At 37.0% G+C, this 22,574-nt stretch overlaps 1 protein-coding gene across 2 annotated transcripts in view; it reads right to left on the bottom strand.

The window, feature by feature from the left end:
• LAMA2 (laminin subunit alpha 2) overlaps positions 1–22,574 on the bottom strand; it is a 707,630-nt gene that overhangs the window by 61,963 nt on the left and 623,093 nt on the right. For both annotated transcript variants that reach the window (XM_070073612.1, XM_051855341.2), the window contains exons 45-50: positions 17,453–17,596; positions 16,351–16,484; positions 14,360–14,519; positions 10,101–10,225; positions 3,788–3,950; positions 2,977–3,121 (exon numbers count right to left, since the gene is read on the bottom strand). In XM_070073612.1, coding sequence (XP_069929713.1) covers positions 2,977–3,121; positions 3,788–3,950; positions 10,101–10,225; positions 14,360–14,519; positions 16,351–16,484; positions 17,453–17,596 — 871 coding nt within the window. The remainder of the gene's footprint in view (positions 1–2,976; positions 3,122–3,787; positions 3,951–10,100; positions 10,226–14,359; positions 14,520–16,350; positions 16,485–17,452; positions 17,597–22,574) is intronic.

A 22,574-nucleotide genomic window follows, 5' to 3' on the forward strand; every position in this document is an offset into this window, starting at 1 on the left:
TCTCAAAATCCCATCCCATGCTTTTAAATTCTCACCTTAACTTCTTCCCTTAGTCTCAGATTTTCTAAGAATCTATGCTATAACATCCACCACCATTTTTTTTTAAATAGATACTTCTAATTGCTTCCTTTTACTGACACATCCTCCTCAGCCTCCAACCATAATCAAGAGTCAGTGGTCCTTCCATTTAATAAATACTTACTGAGTAATTACTATGTTCTGGGAGTCGATGGAGAGAAACGAGATGGTACCTCACCTCACCATCTCTGCCCTGCAACTCTCTCTTTTCTTAACTATCATCCTTTCTTCTGGATTTCAGAGCCAAACTTCCTTCCGAATCCATCTGTACTTATTGTGCTGGATTTCCCACAGCTCCTTTGTCCTTACTAGTTGGCAGTTGGCTCTCTCTGTGATCACACCACCATTCGTGCAGAGGTCTTCAACGACCTCTGTATTTCCAAAGACAATGCATTCCTTCGTGTTTACCTTCCTTGAGCACTTCCTGCTTCTATGATACAAGGATTCACGTCTCCTCCCTCTTATTTGCTTACAGCCCCTTTTATGGACTCTCCCTTTACTAGACTGGTTCAATACATGTATACTCCAGAGCTTTGTAAAACCTTATTCTAGATTTAACTGCTTGGTTTTTCTTACTGCTATTCAGAGACAACTCTTTAGAATACGATGATGATTTCTAGTTACCCATCTCTCTCTCAGAACTCTACTGATACTCAAATACATTTAACTAATTGCCTGCCAATTCCACAGCTTTCATGCTCAAGGTACTGAAAGCACATTTAATACAACATGTCCAAAACAGAACACAGCCTCTTTTGCAGAAAACGTCTTCTTTTTCCTGTATTCAACAGCTTTGTGACTAGCACTGATATATTCTTGTTATATAAGAAAAGAATTCCAGATACTTCTTTTAACTTAGCTTCCATATCAAGTGTATCACAAAGCTCTTTACTTTCAAGATGCTTAATCTCTTTCAAATCTGTTCTTCCCTCTCCATTCTTGTGACTATGGACTTATTTTTCATTCCTTTCACGTTTTGCCTGGTTTGCTACAGACTGCGGTGGCATTCAAAATGGTCACAAATCTACCCTCCAAGCTACTGCCGCAGAAACTTTACTAAAGCACAAATCTGATGGTGTCACATATTTGATTAAAGCTCTTATAATCCCTGATAGCTTTCAGGAAAAAGCTGAAACTCATTCACCTATCCCATAAAGTCCTTTCACAGACTAGTCCCATCTAATTTTCTGCCAACATTTATCCATTTAGCCTATGGATTCACTTGTAATAACTAAGCTATGAAGGTACTTCATACAGTTAAAGGGAAAATGGAGTTCAAAGATTTTATTTTTGTGAAAATTTTGAAATGAATGTCTAGCTTTTCCATAATATTTTTAATGTCCTTAGAAGAACACTTATATGCATATATTTCATAAAATTTGCTCACTAAAGTGTATTCTTTAATTCAAATTTCCATGAACTTTTTGAAGTATACTTGTATTTCCCAGAGGAAAACATTAGTAGTGTATCAGTAGTGTTGGAATGGAAGAATTTTTGTGACTGCAGAGGTTTCGGACTTGCTGGTTCAAAGAGTTAAACCTTCTTCTTACTGAGCAATCATAGAGCGCCTGAAACATGCAAATGTACACTGAACCCTTCTTAGACGGAAGCAATGTATGTAGTAGTATTCCAATTTACAGAAGGACAAATTTAGTTTTTCTTCCAGTTGAAAATTTTCTCCAGGTTTTTTAGTATTCCAAGGAAATACAGTTGGAAAATGATATATTTTGCTCTATGATGGCTCCGGGCTTGCACACAGTTTTCACTGCTCTGCAATGTCCATACCTACTTTTCAGCCCCTTCACTCTTCACCTCATACTTGTGCCTCAAGGGCCTCCCTTGGAAGCTGAACTCTGCCTGATTTCTATGTCTGTTCAGACTGCTGCCTACTATACAGGCTCCTATCATGGCAATTAGTTTTCTATCCTCTAACCATCACATTTGTCAATCTTCCCATCAGACTATAAGTTCCTTGAAGGCATGGACTTGTTTTAGACTTCAATTTATTTTTGCATAGCAGTACTTAGTAGGTGCAGGTGCCTACTTGCAGCTATGTGTCAAATCCAGGAAGGAAAGACAATGTACACTTAAATCTGAATTTTCATGAAGTAGCACATTAGCAATGTCTACATTAATTAGGTATATTTATACTAGCAGGAAGTATCAGAGTTTCAGTTGCACATATTGGTAATTCTGTAATGCACAGAATTAGGGGAATTATGCTTAAATAGTAATAAGTATAAGAACTAATAGGCTTGAATTTCTGTCTTGGAATGAGACTATACACGCATAAACATTCTATATGTATATATATATGTACATATCTGTGACCAGAGATAAGCTTAAGTGCATATTTTTCTAACACCAGAAAAAAAAATACTTAACTTACGTATAATCAAATGAAATAATGTTTATGAAAATGTTTTTAAAATGTCACAGAACTAGAGAGATGACACATTATTATTTATTTGCACTCATACTAATTTTTGAGATTTTTAAGGAACAAGGAACTGATAACCCCACGTCCTACCACCTCTCCAAATTCTACTGTGGGTCGCTTTAAAGGAAACATCTTGGCCAAAGAAGGGGAAAAGATAAGCACACAACATTTTCCAAACCAATTATAGAATATATTTTTTACAAGTCATAAGACAGTTTTATGCTTTCAAATTAAGCTCTCAGTTTCAAAAGAAAATGACAGAGAACCATTTGGCTCTTCAATCAATCATCTTTAATCCAAACTACCCAGAATCTAAGCCAAAGAAATGACTGTATCCATTTTTCACAGAACTTGTGAGTAGCTAAAATTACAGAAAAGGTCCTTCTCCTGATTAGGTTCATGGGTGCTTTGGATAGCATGATTAAGGCCCATGCTGCATTATTACAACAAAAACTCACCTTGTTTTTGAATTCTTGACAAGGTGAATGATTTCCATTTCCCATCATTATGGTTTTGACCGCTGACAACGGAAGCCATTCCTGAACCCAGATCATAGCTGACTTTTATGTGTCCATCAGTGAGCTCGACACTCATGAAATCTTTCTAGTAACATAACAAAAATACAGAAGTTTATTAGAAACACAGAGAAATAGAGGGGTAGTCGCTCTATAATAAGAACTTACGGCTAAACTGCTGAATGTGCTGTCTTTTGACAGAAATTAATAGAATTGCTGTTACTGTTTTCTGAAATTTGGTGGGTGTGATGTAAAGGAGTAAAATAGTCACAACCGAATTACTAGCACCTAGCCTTTTGTCATAATAGTACAAAGTGGGTTTCTCTGAAAATATATTAAGCAACCTGAAAGGTATGTTCACTTAAGGAGTTTACTAAGAAATACTGACTTTAAAAAAAAAAAAGAAACAACAAGGTCAAGAAATAATTAGAATCACTTTTCAACTTAGGTCTCTAGAAGATTAAGGAAGTGTTTTTTTGCAGCTGCACAAGTTTATACTGGGAAAATCTTTGCAGGGAGCTTCTTTCTTATAAAGGATTGTATGGAGAGATAAACTAAAAATAATAGTAATGACATTGTATTTGTGATTACAGTTACCAGTGAAAACTCATGCCAAGTGTCTACATCACATTCTTAGCTATCAAACAGCCAACATTTGATAATTTTATCGATGACTGATAATTATATTGTTATTTTACAACAAGAAAGCAAACATTTTTAATCATGGAACATATGATATGTATGTGATCTTTACCAGGTCTCGTGTGGCAAGATACATCAGGAGAGCACTTGAAGAAAATGTCCGGAACTTGAACATGACAGTGGAGATGTTTGGGTACCAGCGAATCGGGCGGCTGACCAGCGCATAACCTTCTCCATCAAACTGAATAGTCCCCTCGCTATCTTCCACCTGAGGACTGAAGGAGGTGAGATTTCACATAATTGAGATCGTGTCTAGTTTGTCTATTATTATTCAGTGCATTGAACTGTTCCCTGGGAACAGACTGCATGCACCGTGGGACAGAAACCTTCTGTCTGTACACTTCTGTCCACCTCCACTGCTACCACCTTAGACCAGGTAACTACCATCTGTAACCTGACCTTCATTAGGTCTTCAATAGCCAGGTCACTGGTGTTTTGAATGTGTTATGTTTTAGACAAGTACTAGGTGGAGAGTTAGATTGATATTTGTGCAAACTGGTGGAGTTTTTGGATGGGTTGAGAATGTATACTACATTTCCCATTTACATAACATCATAGGATATCAGCCACCTATTCTCTGAATATCTGCCATCCAACAGGTCTTTTTCTAGAACATATTACTTTCAGACAATAAAAGATACGTGTACGTGAGTTGTTTGTATGGCTTTTCAATTTATCTCTTTCATAAGAGACCAGTTAGAGATTGCAGGCCAATCTCTAGGCACAAGCTCAGCATCTTTTATGGTACTTAGCTTAAAGAATCCAGTAAATGTTTTGTGGGATAGTGATTTTAGTGTAGCAAATTGCCTTGTGTTCAATCAGTATTGGTTGAATAATTAATATACAAATTGATTTTGATTTTGGTGAATACCATATTCAGAAATATTTTTTTCAAATGTGACATTATATCTCTTTCCTTCTATCTGCTGTGGCAGAGCACAACTTAATTCTGAGGGTATCTTTTTTGAACTTGAAATATCTGTAGAATAGATGTATAAAATTAAAGTCATATGCTAACTTGAGGGTAGGAAAAAGAAATTGAGAAATATAATGGTAGTATCAGTATAAAGTAAACTTAGAAGATTATTTTAATTCTTCACTAATGAGAAAAGTAGTATATAACAATTAATGGGTTTGTAGAGAAACAACTGTTAAACATCTTCCACAAGTTGGCTTTCTGTGTCCCTGGATCAGAGAAGTGAATCACCAAAGATAAAAGGAGGAAAGGAGCTGGTTTTGTGTCTTTCATGGTTGGGTCTTTTAAAATTTTAATTACATATAATTTTTTTTATAACACATGGTGATGTCATGAAATACTTTTTCCAATATAAAACTAAAAGATGCTTTTTCCATATTCATGAAAAATGTTAATCGAAAGAGGAATCAAGTCAACCTATTAACAATATAATTCATAGTGAATAAGTTGGCTATTATTTAGTCTTCCTTCATCATGACAATGAATATATTAATTTCTGGAGCACTGCATTAGAGATAAGAAAATGTTGTATGAGGCCGGCGCCGCGGCTCAATAGGCTAATCCTCCGCCTAGCGGCGCCGGCACACCGGGTTCTAGTCCCGGTTGGGGCACCGGATTCTGTCCCGGTTGCCCCTCTTCCAGGCCAGCCCTCTGCTGTGGCCAGGGAGTGCAGTGGAGGATGGCCCAGGTGCTTGGGCCCTGCACCCCATGGGAGACCAGGAAAAGCACCTGGCTCCTGGCTCCTGCCATCGGATCAGCGCGGTGCGCCGGCCGCGGCGGCCATTGGAGGGTGAACCAACGGCAAAGGAAGACCTTTCTCTCTGTCTCTCTCTCTCACTGTCCACTCTGCCTGTCCAAAAAAAAAAAAAAAAAAGAAAAAGAAAATGTTGTATGAAATATGCTTTGCAGAAGTTTCTTCAAGTTCTCATTAGGATTTTGCATTGTCTACTGCCATGTTACCAAAAAAAACCTCGGGAAGGATTGTGGGAGTCACTGTTGACAATTTCTGGACGGTTTGACCTAATACATTTTTTTAAGTTATAATTTACAATCTAAACAAACTTAATTATTCATGTGGAATCTCTTAAATTTTTAAAACTATTTTATTATAGAGAGACAGATAAAATGTTCCCATCTACTGGCTCACTCCCCAAATAGCCACAACAGCTGTGGCTGGCCAGGACCACACCAGGAACGCAGTCAGGGTCCCCTGTAGCATCTGCTGCCTCCCAGGGTACACAATAGAAGGAAACTGGAATCAAGAGCCGAATCAGGACTTGAACCCAGGCACTCTGACCTGTGATGTGAGCATCCCAAGAGACACTGTGACCATTATGCTGAATGCCCACTCCCTGATATGGATTTCACCAAGGCTCTGCTAAAAGTCAATTAATACTTCAGGTCTCAGTTTCTCAACAAAGAGATAAAATGGCTATTTCTAAGACCCCTTTCCATTCCAATATTATATGAGAATCTTCTGTTCAAGCAAATCTGTAGGGAAGAGTTGTGCTGGAATTACCCAAACATATACATGTAATGTATATATACATATACATATAATGTAATACATTAGCTGATACTAGCCAAAAGAGTGTGATTCCAGCTTTCAATTGGCAACTTTATAATAGGGAAAAATAATTTCTTACAGATATATTCTATATTTTAACAGATTTTTCTAATCATTTTGAAAACACTCTCCAGGACACATAATCACTCTTTTATAACGAATAAATGCTAAGCGTCTTATCTTTTATTTATTTTTTAAAACAGGATGCCTGATCAAGTTAGTAAGGCTTAATTATGCTCTTCTGCATTTAAACTGTTAACTATAGATCTAGATGTATATCAGGGCCAATATGGCAGGTAAAGCCACCACCTACTGTGCCAGCATCCCATATGGATGCCAGTTGAGTCCTAGCTTCTCCACTTCTAATCCAGCTCCCTGCTAATGCACCTGCAAGACCAGTGGAAGGTGACCCAAGAGCTTGAGCTCCTGTACCCACATGGGAGACCTGGAAGAAGTTCCAGCTCCAGCCCAGCCAATGAAAGATCTTGCTCTCTGTCTCTGTAACTCTGACTTTCAAATACATTTTTTTTTAAAGAACTAGATGTATATCAGAGCTTGGAGTATGAAGGTACTTCAGAAACTTTGTGGAGGGAGTGTTTAGTCCAGTTGTTATGATATCTGCATCTCACATTAGTGTCTAGGTTTGAATACTGGATCTGGCTCTCAACTCCAGCTTGCTATTAATATACAGCCTGGGAGATAGCTGTGATGGCTAAAAGAAACTGGATTACTGCCGTCCATAGGAGAGATAAGATTGAGTTTCTGGCTCCCTGCCTTATCCCCAGCCCCTGATATTGAGGACATTTGGGGAATGAAGAGCATATGAGAACCCTCTCTGCCTCTCAAATAAAAAGTAACAAAATTAGGCAAGGGTATTGTGGTACAGTGGATTAAGCTACTGCCTGGACTGCCTACATCCAATATCAGAGCCTCTGATTCAGCTTCTTGCTAGTGCATTGTGGGAGGTAGAAGAAAGTGGCTCAAGTGCTTAGGTCCCCTCTACACACATCAAAGACCCATGAGGAATTCCAACATTCTGGCTTCTGCCTGGACCACACTGGTTGTTGTGGGAAATTGGCGAGTGATGGGAAAAAATCCCTTTTCTCTCTCTGTTGCTCTGCCTTTCAGGTAGATAAAAATAAATATTTTAGAAAATAATAAAAATTTTAAAATTGTGGAAAATGGAATTAAAAGATCAGTTTGTTTTGCTGTGAAATATTTTTGAAACCCATGGATAGTTTTTTTCATAATATTCCTTTTCCATGAACTACTTGAAATATCTCATAATCACTTCAATGTTCAACTAAATGCATATTTACTTGTAGCAGCATTTTTCTATTTTAATGTGAGATTCAGAAATTCATGAAAAATAAGAGATATCCTTTTATGGCTCTGACAGATTCTTCTTTCCAAAGCATAACAATAATTGCATTCATTCTACTTCCTGCTAAAGAAATGCATATTTCTAAAACTAATATTACTTGTCCTGCTGCATATTACTCATAAAATTAATTGTCCTTAACTGGAATGAAGGACTGGCTTTTATATTAAAGTGTGATAAATATTTTCCTTAAAATAATAAACATTAGGAGTTACATGAAAATTCTATCACAAATATTTGGGCTTTTGGGGAAACAGAGCTGGGATAGATCATTCCAAACTATGCAACTATATAATCAGAGCACTTACAAAAGTTCTAATAATCTTGATCAAAATATTAGTATAGCTCGAAAAAATGTGAAAAAAATTTAAAACCAAGGATTCAGCTCAGAAAATATAGAACTTCCCAAAGAAGTTATGAAGATAGTTTGATGACAAAGGCTATAAAGAAGAACTGATATTATTAAGTCACATTGGTATGGTAAAAAATGCACAATAATGGAGAACTGAACATTGAACACTTCCATGATATAGTGGTTGGCTGAGACAGAGTGAGGGCCAGCGTGTGGGTAAATGGGTACTTGTGCAGGCTGTGTGTAGTCACAGCACCCTTGAGCTTGGTGTCTTCAGCTTGTTGGTTCACTTGGCATTCACTGTTACCTGATGGTGTAAAAACATTAACATACTGGGGAGAACTGTGCATGAATCTGTGTGGCCACTCAATCTACCCACTTGATTTTCCTATCTATGTGAGTAAATTCACAATAAATGCTTTTCTGAAAACACTTCCGGCTTTACAGATCCCAGACCTTTTGTGCTCTCTGGTCTCTGGTATTAAAATGCTTTCTGCTTTCCACCTGCAAGCCAGCTCCATATACAGGCTACTGGCCCACCTCAAATGCCACCCCCTCCATGAACTAGCTCTTAATGATCTTAACCAGATATGAAGAATTAGAGTACACTCAGTGTATCTTTTGGAAAAGAATTCTTGTTATCTTTTGCTTTTTGACTATTTTAGTATTGTCTTTTCCTGTCTTCCTGGCAATAAGTTTACTCATGGTTGGGACTGGGCTGTAATCATCTCATCAGGAAGTTGTATGAATCTCTGCAATCTACAAAACACACTATGAACATATAGGAAGACTATTATAATTATGTCATTAGCATAATACTTTATATGTTCATAGTGTAAGACCTTTGCAGGATAGATAATTAGTGAAGTTACAGTTATATACCACATGCAGTGCTTAATGGATATTCAAATGCTTTATATGTTTTGCTTATAGCAAGCTTTTGAAAATACTAATTAGAAATGTACCAAGAAATGTTTAGGGAAAATTGGTATTTACTCGAGAGTAGCAGAACATTAATATAGTCTTCATGTCTTTGTTGTAGCCAAAGAATTTTATAGAAAACCTTTCATATTAGATTTTATTAAAAATTATTGACAAAACCATCTTAAATTGTAATGGATCAGGCTTTCAAACTATTCTCAATGCCATTTGACAAGGCCATGATGTCAAAATGAAATAGAGTCAGAAGATAAAACTTTTGGAGAGGTAATACTTTGGGGCTCCTTTTGCCCATGAAATTCTAGATCTGTCGAGAAGGATATGTGAAGTATACTCTGCTACAGTAATGGAAGATTTGGGTCCAGTCCATGTACATGTGTCCTTTATGTTGGAAATTAAAAAATACAAACTGATTAGCAGACCCTTAATTTTTATGTTGCAGATTCTCAACTTTCTAGCTATAATTTATACCTTCTATTCAATAAAAGTATTTATTCTCCACTTGTGCTGTGGATGCTTATAAATATTTCAAATTCCCAGTCATTCTAATGTTTATTTTATAGTTGATTATGTATAAAAGGCCCTTAATCCTGAATTATCTGGGCTCCTTGTTCTCCCTCTCTGCAGAAACTTGAAGCACATGGAGGACTCTGTGTGTCAATTTGAAAAGCCCTATATGAGATGAAACCTGGGATGAGGTACTACATTTTGCTACAAAGATAAGTGGAATAAACACAGGCTTAGTTAGCCCTGAAGCATAATCAATTTGGTGGCAAATTCTTTTTAAGAAAGAAAAATTATGACTACAAGACACTCAGAGACACACAAAAACCCCTGAACACAAGAGATGATAGAGTAGAAAGAGATAGTAGTCTTAACTGATTGTGGTTAAAATATCTCACCTTTGCAAATTTTATAAAAACACAAGACCCTGCAAAAGCACTGCTGTAGCACCTCCCAGAGCCTTGAAAATGCCTGCACCACTGGGGGAAGGGACTAGACATTTCACTGGCTTCGTGGTAAATCCACCTCCAAGAATAATCATTTCAAACCTGCTCCACATCATCCATGTAATAGAATATTGCACAATAACATTACAGCCTTTGTGATGCATAGGATAGACCTTGGCAGAGTTCTCATTTCAACTAACCTGACAGTACATCCTTTGCAGTCACCTTCTATTTCTCGGAAATTCCACAACCCTATAGGTTTGCTGTCAAAGTAAGTTTCTCCCATGCAGCCAGTGAATGTAATCACGCGCACAGCGTCAGCCTTCTGCAGAGAGAAATATTGTATTTGTTAAAAACAAGAATTTTGCAAATAATCTTGGAGTATCTGTGAGAGTTATTCCAGCACATATTTGCAACTGGAGTAGTTGTTAACCATTTTCTCTTATATTCTTGGTTTTCACATATTCATCTTTTAATCATATTATATTCTCAACAAAAGGGCAAAAGCTCAACTATTTCATTAATGGATCCTAGTTATTTTTGATATGCCAGTTTATCACCATTAGTAAATCAACACTTCCTATCTCTGAACTTATATGACCTGTTGACCTTCTCTGAAATTCTTTTTTTCTGTAACAAAGGACTATTGAGGAAAATAAACTAAATAACCTATTTATTGTACCCAGCTCAATGCCTGGCAGTGAAAAGCTGCTCAGTAAACATTAATGCTCCTACTTCATTTTTGGGGTAGTCAGGGCTATATATGCAGATATTCATGAGAATGGGTACATATTGGAAAGAGAAAAAGGTATGCATATAAATTACTCTGTGATCCTCCTGGTCTAACTTTTCATTTCCATGCACAAGCAAGTTGCCAGATCAAGAGAATGAAATAAAAGGAGGGAATTTGTTTAAGAGAAGGGATCACAGGCTGGCGCCATGGCTCACTTGGCTAATCCTTCACCTGTGGTGCCGGCACCCAGGGTTCTAGTCCCTGTTGGAGCTCTGGGTACTAGTCCTGGTGGCTTCTCTTCCAGTCCAACTCTCTGCTGTGGCCCAGGAGGGCAGAAGAGGATGGCCCAAGTGCTTGGGTCCCTGCACCCACACGGGAGCCTGGGAGGAAGTACCCGGCTCCTGGCTTTGGATCGGCGCAGCACTGGCCATAGCGGCCACTTGGGGAGTGAACCAACAGAAGGAAGACCTTTCTCTCTGTCTCTCACTGTCTATAACTCTCTCTCTCTCTCTAATTCTGCCTGGCAAAAAATAAAAAATAAAAAAAAAAAGAGAAGGGATCATGTCAGTATTGTTTGCTAGCATACACTGCACAGGGCTGGGCACCTTAATGGAGTGTCAACACGTGTCTGTCAAATGCCCATCCTGGTGTCATTGGCACTTGGAAAGTTCAAAGCTTGATGTATACTACAAGCTTGAAGGAAGAAAAGGACTAGACCATTCAAGGGAACTCTGGCAACTTAAACTTTTCTTACTTGGCATTGACAGATCACAAATACTTATTATATTCTGGTACCCATAACTTTAGAAATTTTGTGCCAAAGTGAATGCACACTTCTTGATTTACCTGGAAAAAGCAGTACAGTGTCATGCTTCAGTTTTAGAACCCAGAAGATGTCACTGAATGGTTAAGATTTTATAGTTGTGATTTCAGGTCAAACCTATCCCCATCTCTCTATGACTGAGACCAAATGGTGCACAGCCATGTAGGAAGAATGCTGATCAGAGCCAATGCCATTTACAAATCAGAGTGGTCCTTGGAGTACTGTGGCTTCAGTGGAAGCCTCTTAATTTTCCAGAGGTTGCTTATCCTACTTATGGATTCTACTTGCTTTTCGCTTCTCCTCACATCCTGAAAAGCTATACTTGAGATACTTTCCTGCTCATTTAAATTTTCATCAGCGGGTTCATTCATTTGTTTTCAGTTTTGATTCATATTGTGGCAAGAAATCCTTGAACCTGGAAACCCTTGCCTGAAATAATTTCTCAAGATTCCCACAGATTTCTTGTCTCCTGAGATGAAAATGAAGTAGATTTTTGTGCCAGGGACATTTGCATAAAAATAAGTGTTATTCAAGGTGCCATGAAAGGTGTCCTCACCATGTCTCAGTTTTTGTCATGTGTTATACTCTCACCATTCACAGTGGCAGTGAGCATAACTGAGAGCAGAGACACCTGGGTCTGTTAACTTGTGTTCAAATCCAGGCTCAGCCATTAATGACTCTGTGATCTTGGCCAAGGCATTTAACTTCTCTCTTCCTCAGACTCCTTAGCTATAAAAGGAGGATGCTAATTTCCACCTTGCTATGATCAAAATGCATATGATCCCTCCTAAGTCATGTTTTGAGATCCTAACCTCCAAAGTTATGGTATTAGGAAGCAGAGTTTGGGAAGCTGAGGGTGGAGCCTCTGTGATGGCATTAGCTCCCTTAACAAGCAGGCCCAAGTGAACTTGTCCGTCCTATCTTTAGGGACACAGTAAGAAAATCCTTCCAGTGAGGGAAAGGACCCTCCCCAGAAACCATTTCTGCTGGTACCTTTTGGTTTTAGACTTCTCAACCTTTAGAACTCTGAGGAATGCTTGTTATTTATCAACTACACATTTTTATGGTGTTTTTTGTTAGAGAAACCCAAAGATGTAAGATGTTAAACCCAAAGATGTTAAGATGCATCTTTTGGGATTGTTGTATAAATTAAATGAGTTGATTCATGCAAATTTAGACATGACTTAACACATAGTAAAGGTTATCCACATGTTCTAGAAATTTATGATCATATAATATTCAAGCATTTAAAAAGTTTTATTAATTTTATTTGAAACAGAAAGAGAGAGAATATAGATGTTCTATCTGCAGGTTCACTCCCCAAATTCCTGCAATAGTTAGGGCTCTATCAGGCTAAAGCCAGGAGCCTAGAACTCCATCCAGGTTTGCTATGTGGGTGACAGGCACGAAACACTTGTTCTGACACCTGCTTCCTCCAAGGGTGCTAAGTAGCAGGAAACTGGAATTGGAAACAGAGTAGGAATAGGTACTCTGACAACACTAAACACCCATCCCAAAGGCAAACTTTTTTTTTTTTATAGTTAAAATTTAAAGATACAATGTTGGAGAGAAACAGTCAGACAAAGAGATATCTTCCATCATCTGTTTCACTCCCCTAATGGCTGTAAGAGCCAACGCTGGGCCAGGCCAAAGCCAGGAGTCAGGAACTCCATCTGAGTCTCTGATGTGGACACCAGGAATCCAAGTACTTGAGCCATCATTTGCTGCCACCAGGATGGGTGTGTTAAGAGGAAGCTGCATCAGAAGTGGAGTAGTGGGGACTCTGACTGGCACTTTGGTCCGAGATGCAAGCATCCCAAGGGGCAGCTTAACCCACTGAGCCACAAAGCCTGTTCATCAAGGTAAACAGTCTTATCACCCAGTTTCTAGAAAACTGAAACCCAAGAGGTTAAATGACTTGCCTATGATTGGTCAAGTTTTAGTAAAGTGGTAGAGGAGGAAATCCAGTCTGGATTTGATTTCATTATTTATGGCTTTTGTACTAGTATGTCCTACCTTGTATTTACCCATATGGGAAGGAGACAGAAAGTTGGCAACATGACTATGTTGTTATGTATCATATATATTTATATGTAGTTCTATGAAATGAGGATGATTTTCATGTACAGTTGTGGGATAAGTTCCCATAGTTTAGAATCACCTCACATATACAAAGTAAGTAAACAATCTCACTATTTGAAGGTTGAGTTCTCATAAATTTGGGGTCTTCCTGGCTTTTTGCATTTTCTGACTAATCTCATCCCACGGTGATTCTAACAAGTCCAGGATTATCTGTTACATTTGGTTGCCCTCTTGCCTCTCACCCATAGGTCGTTTTTCAACACCTAATTCCGTATAATCAACATAAGGTTCTTTAAAATGCAAGCAGTTTGCATTTTGAAATGCACAAGGATCTGTCATTAAGCAATTATGAATATTAAGTGCATTACTCTTTAAGAATGAGGAGAAGAGCAACTTGAAAACTTGTAAATTCAGATCATGATTTGAAAGCATGTGTCTCCTATGATATGTCCCAAGGTATTCATAAATCTTTTAATTAGATGTATGAACTTTATAGCACTTCATGCCTATTAATGATAAACTGATTCAGAAAATGAGGTCTACTTAAAAAACACTTTGCTCTTGAGTCAACTAAAAGAATATCAAAAATTAATACCATAGATAATTGACAAGTCAATTCACATAGGCTAACAAGTATTGTGTTTACAGATTGAATTTTCACAATTCAAAGAAAATTCTCATTTTAAATAAATGCATGTTTTCCTACACACAAGATAAGTAAAAAGTCACATTTTTATAAAGCTTCAACATGGCTTCTGTCAAACTAACGTCAAGAGTTGTATAAAAAAGTGAAATAAACAGGATTGAGAAGAATACCTTACCTTTAATTTTCCAGTTAAGCCACCAACAAACAGCATTGCATTTGCATCCACATCTAGAATAGTATACCCTGGAGGAGACACTGAATGGTAGGTTCGGGGCATAATGCTGGCTTTGGGTCCATCCAGGGCTCTTACAGAAATAGATCCGTTTCTCCCCGTCCTTCAAGCATGTGTGTTGAAATGAAGGGGAAGAAAATACAGAAAATGACATGTATACCACATTTCTGAGAACTTCAAATTTAAAAGATATAAAATGTACAGATATGTTTTTGAAATTGTACGACAGAAAAACATTCTAGATTTCTTAAATCTTATTACAGTATTCAGAGTCTGATCTTCACTAGATATTTACCATCAGATTCAACCAAGACCAACAAGTAGCGTATCCTGATTCTGTGTGTGTCCACTGATTTGAAATGACACTACAGTAATTAGCTGATGGACTTGCTATTGCTTCAGAGGAAAGCCTTTTTCTTTCTGCTTTATGTAATTATTTAGTATTTACCAACACAGGCAGTTTAAACATTTGTATTATTTCATTTAGCATTTTGTCTCATTTAATTCAGCAAGCAAGCCCCATATGAGCCATCCTTCTGTATCATAAGCTGCATAATTTCTTCTAAAATTCTGTACAATGTTTTGGATCCAAATTGCTGAAGTAGTGTTCCTGGAATTGCATATCTTCTATTTTTTGGCATGTCATCTTAATGTTTATAGTCTTCAGAATTGTGTATACAAATTGTATAGAATTTAAATTCAATTAACAGAGTTTAGAAAGTTATTATCATTTTATTTCTTTTTTCTTCTAAGTGATTGATTTCCATGAGTTGTTAAATTTAAAAATCTAGTCTTTCTTCTGAGACAAGCAGTCATAATAAAACTTCTCTGTTAAATTTGTCTCCTACTGTTTTATTTCAGTAATCTTTTTATCTTTGAGGGGAAAATATTAAGTTAACTATATGGTAACAAAAGAATGAATTTATCAAATGAAGTTATATCCATTCTGATAGAAGACTATACTTTAAGTGTAAATGACCTTAAACTGTACAAATTATTTACCCCCCTACATCACTACACAAATTGATTTAGTCTCTCTCTCTCTCTTGCTCTTTCTCTCTCTCACACACACATACACACTCACTTTTACTGAATATGTTAAAAAAGAAGTGAAAATAGAGCTTCCCATTGAGTTTTGCTCTAACTGTGTTGTTACAGAAATATTTAGACACATGCAAACAGAGAGAAACTCTGTGTATCCTGCACCTACATTCAATAATTACCAATCCTTCAAGTTTTCTTCATCTCTGTCAGCCTCATTTCTAGCCTTAGGTCCCCAACCACACTTCTCAACTGTTAGGTGCTTTGTGTTTACAGGAGGTTGAGGATTAGACAAAGAAGAGAAAATGAGAGGAAAGTACAGAAGACAGAAATGGGTTCTTTAAATGCTGCTAGAAGTTGGTAACTGAATTAAAGCTTAAAAGGCAGAATTTTGGATCAACACTCTATTACTTCCCAATTCAAGTAGTGTGGACCTAATACAGTACTTACTGATGCTGGCATTTTGGTACTCCTTGTGTTTGTGGTCACGGGTACCATGTTTAAAGAAGAGGGACTACATATACCAAAGATAGGCAACAGTGTCACTCCTGTGCACAGGCTTCTATTTAATGAGTGTTAGTACTTTTTTTTTTTCTTTTTTACCCAGGAGAGATAGGATGACTAAAAACAGCTTAATCTCCCAATTCCTATGAGATTCCCGATGAAAAACAGAAATTGACTGTTCACTCTGGTCAATACATTGAAGGCCTGTCATTTCCTGACAGATATGTCCCATTCTCACACACTTGCACACATACATATGTAAAATACAAAATCCATACATTGGTGTCTGCATACATATACAGCTACCTTATTGAAATGCCAGTAGTTTCCTTAAAAACTACTACCAAATTGTATAATTTCATGATCTTAACCTCTGTTGAGTTAGTTACCTTGATGCTTCAATACGGTACCAATATGAGTCATCAATAGTCAAATCTGGGTACTCCACACGCCCAACTCCAGATCCAACATCCCAAAGGAAGCTCACTTTGCCTTTGCGCATTTCTATAGCCAGAAAGTCAATCTAGTTCAGGAAACACAAAAGTGATAGATATCAGATAGCAAGCACCCTGAAAGATCAGGCCAGTGGAGTCCTTTTCAATAGGTTCTACTTGTAAAATAATTAAAGTCTCATGACTAAGCTTCAAGTGATATATTATATTTGATTAAAATGTTATTATTACATCTTTAAGGTAAAAGATTGTCCACACTGCTGAGGCACTGGTATTATTTCATCCATTCTAATTACACTTGGGAGATAAAAGTCTTTTCTCACTCTGTTATGGTAGAGATAAAGGCAAATGATTGATTCATTATTTTTTCATAAAGGGCACTAGTGTTTTTGAAGAGGGCACCTATGATTTTTTTTAAGTTATTCAAAGTGACCCAGACTTCCTCAGCTTATGCCATGTCTGGTGTGTTAAAAATGAGCCCTACTTATTTTGGAAGATCCTTATTCCTACAAAGCCAAATGGTTGAGATGGAAGGAATTAGAACCTTATAGGTAAGCTTTTATAGATACAACTCACATCATTTCAGTTTGAGTCATAAATTCAACATGAATAAGTAGAGTTTTCTCTGGTAATCAATCAGCACACAATTTGCTCTGTTCATTTTCATTTTATTAACATGAAAGTTCAATGTACTTTCTTAGTCTGAGAAGAGTTAAAACAAGCTTAATTCCTATTTGTCTGTCTTCTTAAATTGCTGGATCTGAAAATATAGTTCAAATTAAATGCTGATTTGCTGACAAAGGAAAGGAAATGTGCCTAAACACTGCCAAGAACTTTCTTCTTTTTGTTTGCCTTCTAATTTAATCTGATGCCTCAAAAACTTTTTGACATAAGATTCTGAGGTTTCGAAGTCTAAGAGGCAATGTTAGACAAGTTTGAGGTCATCTTCCTAGATTCCATACATGTTTTCCATCACCAAGATTAATCTCTGACTAGCACATTCATAGCAGCTTAAAGGAAAGCTGAACATTAGACTTACAAATTTGGCACTTCCCAGATAAAACAGGAGGTTGTCAGCAACAGGTGTTTTGACATTGATAATAATATTATTGTAGCTTCCTTTCTTGATTTCCGGCTTGTATGTTCGAATGCAGTCACCTCCCGAGGACACGGATACTTTGATCTTCAAGAAAAACAAGGTACAAAGAACTGAAACTAAATCTCTCAAAGTTTGAAGTAGCTCCCAAATACAAAGACATCATCATTCCTTCTTTGAAGTTATTTTTCTATCATCAAATAGTACCATTAAATGATATGTAGACACATTACATTCATTAATGAGGGCAAAGAAGAGCTGCTTCCCACTAGCATCTTGCCAGTGAGCTCACCACAGTTCCATGTCTTGTTAGCATGCTACTACTCTTTAAAGCATACAATTAACAAACTTTACCTTCATACCTTTCTTTTTGATGAATGTGGCAACATTTTAAAAGGCGATTTTACATGAAGCTATGTGAATGATCTTCATTAACATAGCTTAATTAAATTTTATAACTCAAATCTGTGAATCTGGCATCACTTAAAGTAGGAAGGCACTTTTCTGTAGTTTTAAAGAGGAAATTACTTATCCTGCTATGTTCTTAAAAGTTGAAAGAGACCAAATAGATTTTGTTCTAGATGTTCTAACAATAAGGATATTAATCATCCTACTCAGAACATACATTTCAGAATAAATTATACCTTTTTATTAAGTTGCCAGGAAATGAAATGGAAATGATTTCTAATGGCTATCACTACTAATCTATTTAACAGCTCCTTTTTCTTCTGAATAGTACTTTATAAAAATTGCTACAAATTACTTAAGAAGGAATTCCTATGTGAATAGAGTGACACTGTTCATACCAATTTTTACTTGCATTTATGAAGCCTTCCTTCAATCACAAATAACACGAATTGATTATTTAATTTCCTTTGGGTTAGATACAAAATTACCACCAAAGGGGTACTCTCAAGACAGCAATTAGTTGCATGGACTCAGAAATAAGCAAAGACTTTGCTTAGTGATAGCACTCAAAGCAGGAGGCATAGATATGGGAGGGTGTACACCCCTCTTCATCATGGTTCAAATTCTTGGCTTCAGAAGTCTTTTGGCCATCACTGGCAGTGATTTTCCATGTTCTCTGTTCTTCTAGTACTCTGTGCTAGTCATAGAGTTTGGACACTTGGAAGAAAACCAACTAGCATTGTTATTCCATGGAAGAGCTGTGCAGACTCAGAGAGTGTAGGCCACCAAACTAGTCACCATATCCTGGTGACACAAGGAGCTGTCTCTAAGACTCTCATTTGAGTGTGGGTATAGGCAGATCTGTGGTCTCTCTGCAAGGATAGTAGGGCTCCACCAAAGTGCCAGATGCAAAATTGGCTGTATCCCAAAGAGAAAACTCAGGAGAGAGACAAATTCAAGTCTATTTGGGAATTTCTGGGGATTCACCAAGCATATTATTCCTCCTGCTGACCCAGCAGAAGTCAAGTATTTGTATTTTATTGCTGTTTCACGTGATTTCATCTCCACACAGAGGAAACTCTGTTCTGGATAGAAATAAGGGCTATTTCCCCCATCTTCTAGAGGAAGGTGACTCCTGGAGCCCCATGTGTGGTTGCCTTGGGACAGAAGCATGTAGGAAGCCTCCTTGGACTAATTTCCTGTCCTTATAGTCTCTTTAAGGGTGAAGCCCAAGATTCCAACTGAGTGGTACTGGACTAGGAGTCAACTCTGGTGCCCAGAGTGCTTGCTCTGTGTCTGGGGAGAGTTTCTGGTAACATAATTTTCATTCAGGAAGTCAGCTCTCTGCTCCACATATGATGGAATTTCCCTGTTATATACAGTGCCAAGAGGAGGGGAATCAAAATGAATTATGAAAAATGGAAACAGGATATGTGTAGTTTTTTACTCTGGTGTTAATACTATAAAGCGTAAGTGCAGAGGGGGTTGATGAAGGATGTTAAGTGACAAAATAGCAGCTGCACAAAGGGTTATCCAAAGGCTTAGAGATAAAAAAAAAAAAAGGTAAAGAAAAAGATAAAATAGTAGACACATAGGGAAAATGTAGTCTTCAGATATTTTTAATGTTCAGGAAAGGGTATAATTTAGAGTGAATTAAAAAAAATTGTTGCAAGTGAACCAAAATCGTCATCAGAGAAAACCTTGTTTTGAGCAAATTTCATATCTGAGGAAGGCTATAAGGGACATCAATGTCCTAAGAGGATCAAAGAGAACAGGAAATCAAGATCTGACTGGAATTGATGAGTAGAACTGAATAACAGACTGAGTTCTCCCTGGCAGGAAATCATATCTGAATTCATAGTGGGGCTGTATTAGAATTCAAAAGTAACCATGTGTAAGTTGTTTTGTCTTTGTTTCATAAGTGCTTTCGGGCTTGGCCACAGGGCCATATTAGGGCTAGTTGAATCACAAAGAAGTTATTTTATTTAAATAACATAATTAAATGATACTCAGTAATTGCTTAGAGAAGAAGCCACTAAATATGTGTGGAATGTGTGACTGGGAAGGGGTGTGTTTCAGACTTTACTAATACCTGGAAGAAAAAATAGGTGATTAAATGATGGCTGTGTTGAAAAGGGGGTCACATTGAGTGTACAAGATGGAGCCCCAATACTGAAAAATCACCAAATGAATGGAAATTCATCTAAAAACTCAACGCACAAGAGAGGAGGCGTTTTAAAATTAATGGCATGTAATGTCACCAGGAGTTATAGTTAATCCACTTTATAGTATACTTAACATATATTAAAAAAACATGGTTCCATGAACAAGATGGCATCTTATACCCGATATGCAAGCAATTAATCTAATAACATAACCTACTGTTCAACTCTCCATATTTATATAGAAAACCATCTGGATTTTCCTGTTTTCTGGACAAGGATTTTAAATATAATCTCACTACCCAAAGAATTCTGGCAGCTGAAACTGCTGGCAGCCAGTCCGTTACTATTAATTCTTTCCTTTTAAATACTTTGTGTTTTGATTTCTATTTATAAGTATTACTTTTACTCAACACATGTAAATCAGAATTTAATGCCTGTAAATTTCTCTAGTAGAAATCTCTGGAATATTTCCCTCTTGCAAGAGGGGAAAAATTTCTGAGACACAAACTATTTTAGGAGTAGGATATTTGGCTCTGTTTATTTGTCTAACTTTTGAACTTTTATTTATTTGAGGGTCAGGGAAAGGGAGAGAGAGAGAGAGGGAGGGAGAAAGAGAGACAGATATCTCATCTGGCTGGATCATTCCCTAAATGCCTCCAACAGCTGGGGCTGGTTTGGGGCCAGAGCAGGGAGCTGGGAATGCTATTCAGGCCTCTCACATGGGTTTCAGGAGACTAATTACTTGGGCTATCACAACTACTCTCAGGATCTGTATCAGTAGGAAGCTGGAGTCAGGAGTCAGAGCCACATATTGAACCCAGGTACTCCAATATGAGTTGCGGTATTTTAACCATTAGGCCAAACTGCTCCTTTATCAGTTGCTGTTATTTCTAATGTGAATCCTATAATGCAAATTCTAATCAAAACTTATTAAGTACTGGGTATTTCTAGGACACTTCTGATACAGCAGTCATGAACTCAATTAAATATTGAGAATCCCATTATAACTATTGGATTTTCACTGCAATTTTCATCCAGTAGCCAGCATTTTAAAAGATTTCCAGTCACTTGATTTCAGAATCAACAACCCAACAGAAGGGTACTTTAAGATAAATGTCTTTAATTTTTAATTATAAGATATCTTATTTTAAATAAAATATATGTTAGGATCATATCCAGATACTCATGCCAGGTTGCAAAGGTATTTACAAATTAGAAGGGTTAATTATCATTTAATGCAAAACTAATCACTTAAAAATTTAGCTGCCTGCATATCTCGAATATCTTATAAAAAGTAGGGAATTATATTGAAATTTCCATTTCCAAAAGTGATTGAAAATTTCCTGAAAAGGCATGGGCAATGTTTACATTTTTGAGCACTATTCTATAGTTCCACTTGGCACTTTGAGACAGGTTTATGTTCTTACTTACCAGAATTTCATCTTTTTGTGAGACAGAGGGAAAGCACTGCAACAACTGATGAATATCTGGGCATGGTTTTAGATTTCACACGATGAAAAATATAATAAAAATGTCCAAATTTCCCATTTGATGACTAAATCAGAAACTTGCTAAATGTGTGATTCACAAAATAATATTTACCATTCCTTCTACAAACTTAACACTGTGAAATACATGTAGTAATGGTAAAATCAGCTCTCTCTTCCTACTACCACTGCTATGGTTGGACCCTTTTTTCTAGTTTTTCTCACCTATCTCGTGAACTGCTTCTGGATCCATATTCAATAAGCATAGCTCAGATTAACCTATGTTTCATGGTCAAAACCCTTCAAATTATCCTTACCAATGAGGTTTATCCCAAATAGAATTTTTTTAAGTTTAATTTTAATCAATCTACAAAATTATACATGTAGTGTATCAATACATTTATATCCTGTGTAATGATCAACTGAGGGTAAACGTGTATGTCTTCAAATACTTACCATTTCTTTATGGTAAAAACATTCAAATTCCTTTCATCTAATTGTTTTCTAGTATACAGACAGTATATTATCATTATCCATAGCCACTGCATTGGGCAATAGAACACTAGCCTTTCTCTTCTAATTCCCTCCTCCCTCCTCTTCCCACTTGTGGTAACCAGCATTCTACTCTCAGCTTCTATGAGCTCAAAAATCTTAGGTTCCACATATGAGTGAAACCATGTGATACTTATCTATGTTTGGCTTATTTTACTTAACATAATGAGCTCCAGTACTACCCATGTTGTTGCAAATAACAAGATTTCAGCTTTTCTATGGCTAAGTAGTCTCTATCATGTGTATTTGAAACATTTCTTTATTCATTCACAAATGGATGGACATGTGTGCTGTTTCCATTCTTTGGCTACTGTGAATGGGGCGGCTATACATAAGGGAGTGCAGATGTCTCTCTGTCAGACTGATTTCATTTCATTTCTGTTGTATACATACCCAGTTGTGGAACTGCTGGATGATATTCTGGTTCTAATTTTAGTTTTTGAAGAACCTCCA

The sequence above is a fragment of the Oryctolagus cuniculus genome, chromosome 5, assembly GCF_964237555.1.
Source record: "Oryctolagus cuniculus chromosome 5, mOryCun1.1, whole genome shotgun sequence".
NCBI classification, from domain to species: Eukaryota; Metazoa; Chordata; class Mammalia; order Lagomorpha; family Leporidae; genus Oryctolagus; species Oryctolagus cuniculus.